We start from the raw sequence: 15,354 nt of genomic DNA on the forward strand, positions 1-15,354 counted from the left end.
GGTTCGACAAAAGTAAAAATATTCGCATAAGTACGTCAATGAAGCGTACCAGTTCAAAAAAGCTCTCTTCACCCACACACAAACGCACAAATGCTCGCGTACGTACAAATGTTGCCAAATAAATACGTGTGTTGTTGTTTATGCTCCATCTGCTCGTCGGAAAAATATTTTTCGACATTTGATAAATGCGTTCGCTGGGCGATTGGCACTTCACTTCTGGTAATATGTTGGTTATGACGGAGTTATGCTCGCTTTATTGTTGTTGTTGCTGTTGTCGGAAAGTGCTTAAAATGTGTCAGTAGCAAAGCAGGACTTTATGGCCGCAAACGAAGCGTGATAATGGATGTAAAAAATTCTGAACGCAGCGCTAATTCGCGAACCTGCCGGGCTTTCTGCTCGTCGTGTTCGTTAAGTCATCCGCCTCATTGACGTTCTTCGGTTATTATAAGTCATTGGTCGATAACGATTAACTTGAAATAATTCCTTGAGAATTTCATTGGTGTCAAACACAAAAAGAGTTGGTTTTAATTGAGTTCCATCTGCAATCAAACATATATTAAGTGGCAAAGACACTCAACTTGCAGACTTTCAGTTCAGGGAGATGACCTCATATGAGCACACCTAACAGAATTCGTGTTTCGGTTCGTCATCAAAATCGGCTAAGCAGTGCGGCCAAAACTCCAAGAATATTGTTCGTGGAGGCGGCTTACTTAAATGCAAAATTTAAAAAATGGAAGAGGGATGGTCGAGTCGTTAAGTGTGCAAAATAGCCGAGTGTTCGCAAGAACGTTATTGACTCAATGATTTACGCATAGCGCCGAAAACTAATTATGACTGAGTTGAAGAGTATCCTCTAACATAGGGCTGCGATCATTGGTTTAAGGGATTAGATGGGTTTCAGAGGTACAAAAAAAGGTATTTTTACGATTTTTTTTTCATATAAGCAATCATATATTTGAAAAATATAATATGTTATATCAAAGGTACATCTTTGAACAAAAATCGTATTTTCGCCATTTATTGGTCAAAAAAATAAGTTGTACGAGTAATGAAACAAGAAAAAATCCTTCTTTCAATAGCTAGATAATGTTATTTTAAAAACGTGTACATAATACGAACTAAATCGGTCAATAGCTTTTCGAGAAATCGTGTCCACCGACTTCAAAAACACAGTTTCGAGAAAATCACGTTTAAAGTCGCGGCACTTAGCGCAGTTAGCCTCGAGCGTACAAGTTCTCAAAGCTGTATCTCCGAAACTATTACTCAGATCAACTTTAAAATTTAGGACAATATTCTAGAGGTATTGTAGAATTTAATAAGGCACACAAAAAATCGATTTTTTTTTTTTAATTTTCAAACCCACCTAACCTCTTAAATGAATGAAAAAGTGGTTTGCTACTGAAATATAATTCACTAAAACAATATTCTTCGAGTAGACCTGGAGAACATTCCGTTTCTCATTTAACACCAACGCGTGCACTGCAATTGGGAGGAAAACGAGTGTCAGGCTCTTGAAGAGAGTATAACAGTTCATATGTTTACAATTATGCAAGCACAACTGCCGAGAGGGATAGTTAGGCGCTGAAAGGGCTGCTGAAAGGGCTAGTTAGCTGCCGGAAAGGCTGTGAAATGTGTCGCTCGTTAACACTACCCACACATTTTTATTTTTAACTCTGTTCGGTATTTATGTGTTATGCGCCACACACTCGCCTGGGATGAGGTGATAATTTTGCTTAATTGAGCAGCATTTATTGCAATCGCAGAGAAGTAGAGATCCAGATGAAAACGAGACGAGCGCTCTGTGTTCCCCTCGTCATTTCACGCTGTTTTTTCTTCACTGGCAAAAGGGCAAACATCTCAGAAGTGCCCACGCATACTTTTAAGTGGAATGCCGTCAAATGGAGGCAAGCACAAAAAATATGGAATAAAGCCACGTTAATTTAAAAGAAAAATAACTCAAAGTGAAGAGGGCAAAAGTGATGGCGTCAACGGTGCTTAATTTTCGGGTATCCTTTTCATTGTTTCATCATTGTGACACTAGGCATGTCTTTATTTGCTGGAGCTTCGTCGCCTGAGTGTATGGGTGTGTGTGAGTACAAGCGTTTGGGGCACGAAGTGCAGACACATATCGCCAATCCCTCGAACCATCAGGCCGCCACAAAGTGACTGAGTGGCTGCTTGGCTGCCTGTTTGACACAAACTTTCACCAAACGACTCGCGCCAAAGTGAAGTGGAGTTAAGAAAAAACGAAACACTCACCAACAAAAGAGATGACTGGCAAAAAGTGTCAACCTTCTGCTGTTTCGGCTTCAAATTGCCAACGTGTTGTCGGGTTATTTCCCCCCTTTCACCTCTCGGGCCAGCAGAGCAGAGGCGCGAGGAAAAACTGTTTGGATGTGCGAAAGTTCTGCAGAAGCGGCGCTTTGTGTCACCATGGTGAGGTTACCGAAGGGGCGGACTGCTGCGAAAGGGTCAGTAAGGCGGTGATACGCGTTGCGTAAAAAGCGAATTATGTGTCTGTTGAGTTTTTGTCATTTGTCGTTGGTTGCGTTGCTCGTGATGTTCTGCTGCCTGCTTAAGCCGCTCTCCGTCCCGGTTTGGCGCCCTCATTTTCCTACAGAGTTCCATGGAGCATTAATTAAAAGTTGCTCACTTTGTGCGCTGCTTCTGCCACCCGAATATTAGGCAAGAACATGCTTTGTCGTCCCGAAAACGAACTGTAGGCCTGGAGCACCGATGAGGAGTCTTGGCGCTGACGAAGATTCATTGCTTTACAAATATTTGTTTTGTGGCGCGTTCTTATACAAACATAAGTTTTTCAAACATATTTTTTTATTTTGTTTTATGGTTTTGGATATCGTGCAACACTTTAAGAAAAATTAGATGACTTAACTTTTGTTGGCAAACGTGAAAGTGTTTCGCATCACGCGTCGCCGGCGCGGTTCCAGTTATGTTGGGGATTAAGAGCCTAAGTGCTTGCATGTTGCTTTCATTCGCCGTTTCTTCTAGCATTTTCGCCGTTTTTTGGTTTCGTTGGCCATCTTAAGGCACTTGACCACTAATCCCGAGATTCGCCTAGCAAGGAAACTTTTCGGAGAGGTCAGCAGAACACTCACTACAATGCAGATATGTTCGCAGATATTTCAACATACATACATACGTATATCAAAGCGCCGCCATGTTTTATTCTCTGCAATATAGAAAAAGTGAAAGAAAGTGCTTGCCACAGAACAATCAGCCCGTTGTAAAGCAAATATCCATTTATCGACGCAAATGCTAATGAAATATTTGTTTTGCAGACAATTTGAAATGCCTTTGGTCATAAAAATATTTGCTCGTTTTAATGAGAAATTAGTTGCGAACTGCCTTAATTACTTTCAGCATCGAATTGATATTTTATGATGAGATTAACGACGTAATTCCCAATCTAACGAGAATATCATGTTCGTCACACATGGCTTCGCCGCCGCCGCACGATGTCTTACGGCTCTCTTGTGGCGAGGGCAAGGGCAGTGCAGTCCGAATGGCACAAGGCGAATCTTGCATTAATTTAATACTTGCTAACGAAATGTGTGTCGTAATTCTGTTTTAATGCCTCGCCGCATGCAAAGGGAGAAGAGCGTAATCATCAAATGAAAAGAGCATAGCGCGATAAAAATATTGCAACACCATTATGTACATAAGTCGTATCACACCACTGCAGCCTCTCTCCATACGACCGTCGCAGCCTGGTCCCCTTGCGGCCGCATCGTGGTCGCCATATTTTGTGGCGTCAAAAAATCACAATCATTTCTGTCGTTGGCTGAAACGTGAGTCCTGCAAAACTGTCACTGCCACGGGACGCGTCGCTGTCACCAACATTGGGAGGATTCTGAGAGTGTGTGGGCACGGTATGTTCGAAATGGATTTTGTGCGTAACTGGCGGGCATCGAATGCAACAGTGCCAGTGGTGAGGGCGCGGGCGGGGTAGAAAAAATTAAATCGTAAAATTTTCATTAAGAAAATATGTTGCAGCAACAAGCAGAGTTGGCGGCGCAACAACAATGGCGACAGTAACAATTTAATGCATCAAGTGGATTTACGAGCGCATAAACAATGTGCTGGTGTCCTGCTTTCGCCTACGGATTGCATACTTAGTCACACTGTAACGCACATAAAGCATACATACGAACACCCACCCAGCCGTCCAACGCGTAACTGCACAGTAACAGCTTCTTGGGGAACAGTATCGGTCTTTCTCTCGGTACGTTTGTCAATGATGTGGAAAATCTGGCTCGGGAAAATTTTCAAAAATGCACGAATGCCAAAACTGAATTTCGTGAATCGAAGAATCATCGGCAACAATCAAGTCGGTCAAGTGAAATAGAGGAAAGTGGTTCTTCCGTTTAAATTAGGAATTCACTTGGAAGAAAATTTCGCTGGACAACGCAAGCACAGCGGGGAGTGGTTCTGCGACGAAAGCTGTATTGAGATATCCTTCCTTACTAAGTTTGTTCAAACATGATTGTGTGTCGTAAGCTCTCACGGCTGAGTATCATCTGAGCCGAGCAACGCTCACTCGTAAACTCCATTTAACTTCTATAAAAATATGAATTTAATGCGTTCTTAAGCTGCCCAACGCTTTCCACGCTCGCCAAGACAACGGCAGTGCTCCTGCCACTTCTCAGTTTTGCTTTTATTGGCAGACGAAAAGTGTCGTTAGATATAATTTTTTGGTCATTTAATTTATGTAAAAGCAAAACAGATTTTATGGTTATTTTAGCACCACCGCAAATCACAACACACACAGGCGCATTTAAATACACACATGCCCTGTAGGAAATGCACCGCTACAAAAGCTTCAGGAAAGTAAGGAATTCGAATCAATTCATCGGTCCATACGAAATTTTTGCGAAGTTCGGCGCTGCGGTAGAGTGTCAAGTGCAATTTTTGAGGTTATGCTTCAAATGCCTTCGCTTTGGTATTCTTCAACCGCTATTACCTGGCCAACCACTAGACCCTTTAAATGATATAAATAATTATTTTATTCTATAAATAAATTCGAATATTAAATTTTATTCAGCTAAGAGTTCGTATACTACATGCACTCACGCTCCGGAACGAGTTGGACCGAAGCGGTATGATTTTGAAGTGAACACGATTAGATATCATTTTCTGCAGGGTTGGAATGTATGTATATTGGACTTACACTAAACTTATATCCAGCCACATGAAAGTGCATTCGCGTACCAACACAACTCCGCGTGCGCAACAAAACAGCTTTCCGGCGGGGACTCGGTTTTGTGTGCCAAAGGCAGCGTCACAGCAAGCCCTGTCCCCGCATTGCCCTATTTTCTAATATCGCTCGCCTTCCTCCTGACCACTTCGGCCGTCCACACGATGATAGACTGGAGTTGCTCACACACACCCCTCCCCACTCAGTATGATGCGAGTGTTACTGTGCACACATCTTTATAGTTTATGGCTGTGTGTGCGCATGGTGCGTTTGATGTGTTGGCGTCTTTACGGAATTGTTATGAATTTTTATTGGATAATGTAAATTTCATTATAATGAATTGGCTTATGCGAACCAACAAAACCAGCACACGTTCGCCCTGCTTCACACTCAGTGTTGCTATTTACGATCTGCAAGTGTTTGCAAATATACCAGGGGCTTTTGTGCTGTTTCGGATAATATATTCCGGCCAAAGGGGAATTCAAACCTCCGATATTGGACGTTAGTGTTTGATTTTTGCTTTTCTTCAACGCTAAATAATGCATCCCGGGGTCTCACTCGTCAATTGGTGGAGATAGAAGCAGAAGTAAGAAGAGTAGTACAAATATTGCAGATACATGCAACTAACCCTCGAGTCCATTGTCCAGTTCTTAATACTTCTCGCTTGTGAAAGATTGTGTCAGATATATTCATAACGCTAGGTGCTTTAGCTTCTTATAAACGGGAGGGTCCGACTGGACCTCATGATGGAAATTGGTCACAGAACAAGTTGGATTTCCGCAACACTTTGCGGTCTGCAAAGTCAATTTAAGCCCCTGAACCCACCCGCAGTAAAAGTCCCGCATGATTTCATACATGAGTTTTATGTTTTTGTAATTTTATTTATATCATTTATTTACGTTTATAGACCCTTGATATCCTCAGTGTAATCTTTGTTGTTTTCATATTCGCTTTTGCTTAAAATGCATCATTTTAAATAATATATACTCTTTAATGTATAGTTATTAGCTTATAATTAACTTCATTAACTTAACGTAAATCATTTCTGCTTAGATCGTGACAAATGCGCTCTCGCTTATGGAAATCGTTTGTGGGGCAGCAACAGGCGTTCAATATTTTACATAGAAATGCGGTTCAATGTGGTTTTCGAGATGTTGCAACTTTGCTCTAACCACAAATATGTATGCACATGTACAGTTATGCTGAACTAATTGTTGGCGTGAGTATAGTTCTGAATAAACTTCTTTGGTGCTTTCTTTTCAACTTAGGTGTGGAGTTGCCAGGAAGGAGAGGGGATGGCTTAAATGAGGGGAAGTAGAAGGTTTTGCGCAAACATATCTTTCGGTGTACATACATATCTATGGACTATATAAATACGTCCGCCGTGACACACATACACAGGCAGTTAAATGTTGCCCTCTACTCATCTCATACATTACATCCTCTGCTGCTCACTATATATACTGTATATGCATCTGTATGTATTAGTTCATAAATAATTTTAAATATCATATTTCTCTTGCCCGGCGGCATTGCCTTATCATATTTATATCGCACATTCAGTTTTCTCTATATTTTGCTTATAAATTCTTCCCATTGTAAACATTTATTTTGTCTTTTCCTACTTTTTGTTTCCGTTTGGTTATCAGTCCCTTATCACTAAAGAATTTCGCCCACACGGCGCTGATTTCGCCGCGGCAAACAATATTTCATAAACTATTTCGAATTGATTCCCTGTTTCTTAAATTTTCATTTAGTTTTCAACTGCTTCTTAATTAGTTGTCCTTCTTCTAAAAATACAATAGTTTTTTGTTTAGTTTGAATATTTCTTGCTATTTTTATATTTCTAATTGGAGTTGGCGGCGCAGGCGCACTCGCTCCCTTGGGATTACATATATACAGTTTGGACGAGTTCATTTCATAGCTACTCGGAGTCCAACAATTAAGAGTATGAGTTACACGAATTAAGCTTGATTATGCATTAAGCCCGTTTGAAGCCCTACCCGGCCGACGCTGGGAACCAATCGCCACAACTCTGCAAGTCCAAGTCTCAAAATGCCGAAATTGTGTCGACTGGCTCTCCTTCCCTTTTATTGCTTTCGTGATCGTTTGGTGTTAAGCATTCAAATTGATTTCATTTCTTTTTGTTTCCTTTCGTTTTGTTTTGGTTTATCTTATTGCATTATTCTATCTTGCACGTTTTGTTTCACGGAGGCCCACCTAGTGGCCAAGTTAGCTTGTGGAAGTTGGTCCCCCACTATTTGATTTTGTTTTGCTGTTCTATACGAGTATTTTTATCGTTATTTGTGTGTGTTTTGTTTTAGTTTTTTTCTTTCAGTTTTTCGTTTTGCGTTAAATTTATAGGTAACTGACTCCTGCTCTTTCAATTATTGGATCGGGTTGCCAATTATTATCGAATTGTAGACATAAGAAGAATGGTAAAAACAAAACAACAACTCTTACAGTATACATACATACACACATGTATTTGTTGCAGGATATTTGGTGCACTTGGCCCTAATTAATATTATCCCTAGTTTACTCTGTCCCTATGTATATGTATATGTCTATGTGTATGTAAATGTGGAGTGTTATGTCAAAAATTATTTCCGATTCTAATTAACATTTACAATTATTCTACGCCAAATACTATTTACAAAGCCCTGCCAGCTCGTGAACTCCTTGTTGCGGAGGGGTTGCTTGTCGGTTGGCTGTCGGTTCGAGTTGAATCCGACTAACCGGCTCACCGGCTCGCTAATTGCATTTTTCATGCATAATTCGCGGATCGGCCGATCGGCTGGCGTTGCTAATTTACAACATTTCAATTAAGACTAATTAGATTATAAGGATTTGTGTTGGCTCCATGCAGTACAGAGGAGATGTTAGATATTAGTTTGGGTTCAATACTTTACACTTTCACTTACTCACTAACACACACACACATGCGCACGCACGTGTGCGTAACTAATTCTAGGCTCAAAGCATCACAAATAGCGGCAAAGGGAACACAAAATTTTGAAACATTTCTGCCTCGAGCACACACATGCAAACCAAAAGCTCCTAGGCAGCGAGTTACACGCAAAACAGGTTCCATTCAATGCATATTTTTATCACAATAATTACAGTGTAAGTAGGATAATCACTACTTGAGCCGCACTAATGCGCGGGCGTTGCTAATTTCTGCGGCAGAAGTGGAATCTATGTATTTTTAGTTAATTGTTTTTGTTGCTGGTGCATTTGGGATATTAGTACTTTAGGGTTATTCATAGCAGGGGTGGGGTGTAAATTAGGAAGTACTAGTCTCATAAGCAACGGATATGCGCCCTCATATATACACACATACATACATACATCTTAGCAGATAATATCTTACATAATCCCGTTGAACGCTACAATTCATGCAAATCAGCACATATATACACACATCTACATAAATCTAAATCTTGTGGCTTATTCGCGTGAATTACGGTTAATGTCTAATTTCATAGGAGAGACTTGGCGTGCTTTTATTGTTGTTGTGGTTGTTGTGGCTGGTAAACTTTCCGGTTAATAAGAATTGCATTCTTCAGCTATTGACTACACATACACAAACGCATAAGTGCACATCGCGCTCCATGTAAACGTGTATGTGTTCAGCTGTAGGACACGTGGGTGCCAGCAAGCCCAGCAGCGATGGCGGCGGTATCTTTTGCGGGGTTCCTGTCTTCTATTTATTGTATTTTACTTTGTTGGCTTATCCGATATTTATGTGATATTATTCTTGCTACACACTGTTACGTACATACACACACACACATTAATAATACTATGAACGAGTATGATTAATTTGATTCTCACTTTGCTTATGCTAACTGCGTTCTGCGCTCTGCCACGGCTCTCGGCCGCTTACTGCCGGCCACTTTTGTTGTCTAATGCCTTCTCTTTCGACCTCGCCCTCAAAGGTTGGGAGTGTGGGGCGTCACGTGAGTGCAGCGCATTTGGCAGCAATCATTCGGCCTCTTTGCAGGCTCGGACACCCAACTTCTGAGCTCTGTGTCTGCCTATATATGTACAATATAAAATTCTACTTGGACTAAATTTAACATTTTGCTGGACCGTTTCAATGCAAGCGTCTAAATTCGGTAAGCACCGAAGGCAAAAGGAATGAAGGATGAATGCTACGCAATGAAATGAAATTTTGTAATTTATACTTTTTCTATGTTTTCCTTAAGTTCGTGCGGAAACTGTGAGGTGAATCACCCTTCATTGTGCTGCAACAGAGAGCCCTTGCCGAATTGTGCCTTCTTCTATTTAAAGTGTTTCATTTTCGGTTTTTCGATTTTCTTTTGCACAAACATGGACGGAAGTTCATTGCCGTCTCTGCCGAAGCACGAAATCGATCTTGTGAAATGCGAGAAATTAGAAAAATTATGAAAACTTATTTGCCCTGGGAAATAGCTAGGCGTGCACACACACACATGCGCACTTGTGTTCACTGAATGACGACGGAAATGAAATGCAAATAACAATCAAACGGTACCAACACAGACAAACAAGTGTTTGTTCTGCTTCCTTGCTCTCTTCGTGAAATGAAAACGTGTCTTGTTTTGTAATACTGCTTTATTGGTTTCAAGCTCTTTCCTTCATCGCCGGTCGCCGGTCGACGGTCGTAGGAGTCGGTGATGTCGATGATGTGAACCGTTAGCACGAGCACTTAAAAATATCTAATAATTTTAACAAAAAGGCAAGCGGAGCTGACGCTGAAACGTTAAGCCGAAGCCACCTGTAACTCTACAAGTAGTATGTACACATGTACGCCATCGATATCAATTTCTTATACAATTACTGTTAACTAATAATTTTAGCATAATAAATTCTTTTCTTCAATTTAGACATTTTCGGATATTTGACATTTAACTTACTACATATTACTGCCACCTTCACCTTGACTTGAATTGTCCCTGTTCAACCCTTCGCAATCGGAGAAGGTTGATCTCGATACAAAACAATTGAATTAGTTCAGCACTTTTACTAGATTTTGCGAGTTCTCGCCCATTCCTCAGGCTTCAGTTTGGTATTTTTCTAAATTAATTTATGTTAAATATGTATGTTGTTGTTGTTTGGCATTTCTCAGTGCTTCGCATGTTTCAGTTTGAGCATTTCGCCACAGCTCACCTCACCACACCCTGTCAGTGTGTGTGTGTGTGTGGGTGTGTCTGAATGCCTGAACTCGCCTGCTCTCAACGCAGCTAACATGCCTCTGTTCTTGTTGTTGTTGTAGTTGGCTTACATTCGAATAGGTGTAAAATTTTGATTTCCCCTTTTTATATTTATTACATTATGGTAGTTCTTAATGTTAGGACATAAATTATCTTATCGCATAGTTATATATTTAATCTGCATTTATTCACTACTGTACACATATAAAACATATTTACTTTATTGTAATTCATATTACTATTTCTTTATCTTATTATGCCGTTAATTCGTCTTCGTCGACCCATGTAAATAATCGACATAACTGTAAATTTACCAATCTACGCATTTGTTCTACAAAGTTCCGTTTTCTAAAGTGGAACCGAATTAGTCTGCTCGGGTCTCCAAGCACCTACGAACATAGCGGTGTTTTGCACCACAAGGCTCTTTTGCTCGCTTTGTTGGTCGTGTTTCTTATCGTACATGTCAGTTTATACCGTTACTAATCTAGTTTCAGCTGCTTATCATTACCTAATATTTTTATTCTCTTTGAAATTAACACAAATTCATTTTCTTCATTCTGTAACCTCTTCGTTTCTCCCGTTGTATCACTGTGGCTAACATGCGGTGTTGCTGTTGGTTGGACGGCCATCGAGCTTTCGCAATGGTAAGTGCCGTCTCGTGAGTGCGCTCAGCGTGTCTTTCGCCGTCGCTCCTCTCAGCTTTTCGTCGATATTACTAGTGCTCTGTATGTCCCTTCTCCGTCGTTTGCGGGCGTTGGCTACGCCGGCGGCGCCACCCGTTGCGCCTTTTTTCTTCACGAATTTTATGTTGTAGGGATCTTCGGCTAGTTCAGGGTACAGCGCGACGTCGTGTATGTACTCGCCTTCGTAGTTATTCGCGTAACTTTGTTTGAGTATCTCATCGATCTCCTGTTGGTTCCATTCTATAGCCGTTGTTAAACCATTACGTAGTGCTTCCTTCTCGCGGTGCCACGCCTTACGTACCGCCGTCAGTTTGGCATGATGCATGAGTCGCTGTTTTTCTTTCTCAACCGTAGTGCCATATCGTAAGTTGATGATGGCATGGGCTCCGTGAATTTTTACATCCAAATAATTGTTTCCGCTGCCATTTTCCCTAGAATTTTCGTGGAATGTCGTATTTACTTGTCCTTGAAGCCGCTTTAGTTGTTGTCGATCCTCGCTGGCACGCCACGCCTCCTCCTTGACAAAGAAGAACGAATCTTGCTGGGCATTATGCACGACAAATGTGAATGGCAGCAGCTTAGAGCGGTTGAAGACTGATGTGTAGACATCACGATAGATGGCATTCGCGGCAGGTACACTGGACACGATGGCTTGCCCGTCGCTGGTTCGGGATACAACTATGCCTTTGCCGAATGGTGGCTCAGTATCTGAGCCGATGTTTCGTGGGCTAGGATCCATGACATCGAACTTGAGAGCCGATTTTGGAGGTGCAGACAAATCTTCGAAATTCGACATTCTACGAACATTGAGATGTGCCAAGAAGCCGCTTTCCACGGCAATGGTTGGTATGTTGTCTATGGGGCGTTTCATATTTAGCGCAATTGGGTTATGTGGTGCTCGTCCCCACAGCGATGGCTGCTCCCAAAGATTTCGCGTTAGTTGCGGTATCATGTTCTTTATACTGAAGCCAAGCGTCTTCATCCATGAAGAGAAGTCAGCGGGATAATTGCGATCGTGATCTACATTGATGGGATCATTACCATTGAAACGATAGAGGTGCATCTTGGTTGGTGTTATGATACGTTCAGATACGTGTTCCCAGTTAGGAGACATCCATTGACCTATTAGCGGATCATAGACCCTTCCATCGCCCATATGCACGAGTGCTGTTACTGGATCCAAGATACCGCCACAAAAGTCGATGGGCAAAAACAGGTAAGGGTTGGAGTCATAGACGATGTGTCCGAATGGTGAACGCATAATCTCCCGAATGTCCTCGCCATACTGGTTGAAGATCATGATCGGCGTGCCACTTTGATCTGTAGCAACGTAGTATTTGTGACGGTACACTTGTGCATAGATGAGATGACCTACGTCATCATAGGTCAAGGACATTAGTTTGCCGTCACGTGGTGAGTAAATTTGTGATACTTCATAAGGACGTTGTTGATTATTGTAGAAAAACTGTGTGACATTGCCAAAGTTGTCCTTTCTGGTGGTTAAACGCTTCATGTGATCGTAATAGTAACGTACATCGAACCTACCACGTTTTGTCGCACGGACCAGCAACCCTTGTGTGTTATAGTGAAAACGTTCCTCTCGCGCATTCTGAGCAACAAGTCCACGTGTGTCGTACTTGTATTGGCCTTCCCCGAACTTAACAATTCGATCTTGTGTATTGTATTCCATTGGGATGGTATTGCCACGGTAGGTCAAAGAAAGCAGATTGCCGTTGTCGTCATAGCGGAAGCCCCACGGTTCCTGTGCCTCAACACCAATTAACTGTCCGTCACAGTCCCAAGTGTAGTTCTTTACATTGGTGTATGTATTGACGGCCATGTTGCGGGTGTAGGTGCGTGTCTGCGTAATGCGTCCATGCATGCCAAATGAGAATTCCATGCGGAATACTTCGAGACGGTGTATGGACAACGTGACTTTCTGTGTCATGAAGCGGCCGTCCACAGTACGAGTGAAAGTTCCCGTACCATCGTAAACTTGTGTTTGATTCAGCATCGGATGCATGATTTTGAACTGACCAATCAAGCTAGGCTGACCCGTGCGTTGATTGTAGGCGAAATTCTGCGATGGTAAATTCTGGCCGCCAATACGTCCTTGAATTGAGATAACCCGGAAATCGGTATCATACTCGTATGTGAACTTAGCGTTACTCAGTCCTGTCTTTGCCACATAGTCGATACGTTCTTCGCTTAGCAAGCCTCCTGTATATTCAAAGTCCCAACGATACTCTAATTCACGCTCAGTGTGCGAGACAGTGCTGGGCATGCCAGTAGCATCGTTGTATATAAACTCGCTCTTGCCATCGCCATGGACGATTTCAGCCAGCTGACCACCAGAGTTGTAACGGTAAACGATACGGGCACCATCACCGGGAAATATGGTCTGAAGTAGGGCACCTGAATGACTGTAATGCTGTAGGTAGGCACGTGTGCTACCCGGGGGAGTGTATGTGCAACGAATAAAGCCAATAGAGGTCTGCATACTGAAGGAATGCTTTGTACCGGATGGCATTAAAACGTGTCGCAGACCACCCGAATCATCGTATTGCAGAACAAACTTTCGCTGGCTAGCCAATCCGATCTCCGACATCAAATTCCAGTCATTGTACACAAAAGATATGATGCCGTCTTGCTGTGAGGTGATTTCGGAGAGTAGACCATGCCGATCGTAAGAGTACTTAAGCTCGGCCGCACCCCAAGCCCAGCCTTCGACCCGATTAAAGCGGTCGTAAGTGATGTTCACCGGGTATCCATTAGTGGGATAATATGACTTGGGCAAGCCGGATTGGTCGTACGCCACGATTAGAATAGGAGTCCGATTCATGTCGTAGAATGTCTCACGGTTTGTAAATTGATCGTACTCGACTCCAATGACTCGTGATTGATTTACCCAAATCTCACGGTTGAGTGTTTGCTGAGGATTGCGCACATCGCCGACTAAATTATACACAGAGTACATATTGTTTGTCAAACCCTCACCCATGATGACGCTTTGGTGGGACCACATTGCCAACATTTCAGCTTCCACCGGCAAGGCAGCCTCGAGTAGGGGGTGTCTTGCAACAGCCGATGATTCAACAACCACACCATTAGCACTGTGAATAACAAGTGTATTGTTCGGTTTAATTTCAGCATCAGCGTTCTCTCCGCCCTTCTTCATAAAAGTAGAACGCACACCGCCCAAAACAAGCAGTTCATTGGTTTCGCCCCGTTCGCGAGAGAAAAGTGACTCAACCGAGGCGTGCACATAAACGGTCAAACCTTTGTTGTCGGCAAGCTGTGAAGTGATGCGTACGATTTCACCACTTGGCAAGATAGTGCCAGTAACACGTCCGAACTCATCGTACTGATAGATGTAAGTCTCACCGCCCGAAGACCGGGACATAAGCAACCCGGTGTTACTGTCATAATCCAATTCGATCTCTTGACGACCCTTCTCGCTCAACTTGGTCATAATGCCGATACCGTTTATCTGTATCTCCGATTTGTGATCCTGTGTATTTTCTATGGAGCTGACAACATTGCTGTAATCGCGGAGGAATTGAATCTTATTGCCGGAGGCATCGGTTACGGTGGAAAGTCGACCAAAGGAAGTATTCTTGGAGTATAGGAAGCTGTAACGTGTCTTTCCTGAGGTGAGGTCCTTTGTGGCAACATGTTGGCCATAACGATTGAAGACATAAATTTCACTAGATGGTGGGTAGGGAATGTGGAATTCGCCATTTTCATCATGCGATGGAAGATAATGCTCAAGCGCAAGTACATGAAGAGAACCTAAAATGATAACAAAAATGAAAAATAGTTTATTAGCGGGAGTCATTTGAGAGTAAAAACAGTGGCAAGCCTATTACTAAATATCTACTATATATAAATGCCTGGAAATATTTAGAGAAAATACAAGGTGGCAATATCGAAAGATTAGATTAGCTTCAAAGCTCGTTGTTTAACAAAAGCTGGATGATTTCACCAAGTCACTCCCTAAAGCGGATGGCCTCTATTTAAACCCGTAAGCCACGGTTTGCTGATTTTTGGTTAGAGTCGCAAGAATTTGTCAAACATTTTAAGCATGAGGACACTTCTGTTGAGATTTACAGGAAAAATGCAATGGCTTCAGGGAACCCACTGGCTACTAATCCAACATTACGGTACTCTTGTCACCGCACAGTGTTAGTATGGCAAAGTAAATTCTCCATTTGGCCCTTAAATACTCATACGTTGGATTTTCTCTCGTGTTATTCAC

The 15,354-nt window shown here is 42.2% G+C and overlaps 1 protein-coding gene across 5 annotated transcripts in view; it reads right to left on the bottom strand.

Annotated features, from left to right (window-relative positions):
- Positions 1 to 6,062: 6,062 nt before the first annotated feature.
- Positions 6,063 to 15,354, bottom strand: part of LOC105228289 (teneurin-a) — a 221,412-nt gene continuing 212,120 nt past the window's right edge. For all 5 annotated transcript variants that reach the window (XM_011208067.3, XM_049455388.1, XM_049455390.1 and 2 more), the window contains one exon: positions 6,063 to 14,888. In XM_011208067.3, coding sequence (XP_011206369.2) covers positions 11,008 to 14,888 — 3,881 coding nt within the window. In that variant the 3' untranslated portion in view covers positions 6,063 to 11,007. The remainder of the gene's footprint in view (positions 14,889 to 15,354) is intronic.

This window comes from Bactrocera dorsalis, chromosome 4 (assembly GCF_023373825.1).
Source record: "Bactrocera dorsalis isolate Fly_Bdor chromosome 4, ASM2337382v1, whole genome shotgun sequence".
NCBI classification, from domain to species: domain Eukaryota; kingdom Metazoa; phylum Arthropoda; class Insecta; order Diptera; family Tephritidae; genus Bactrocera; species Bactrocera dorsalis.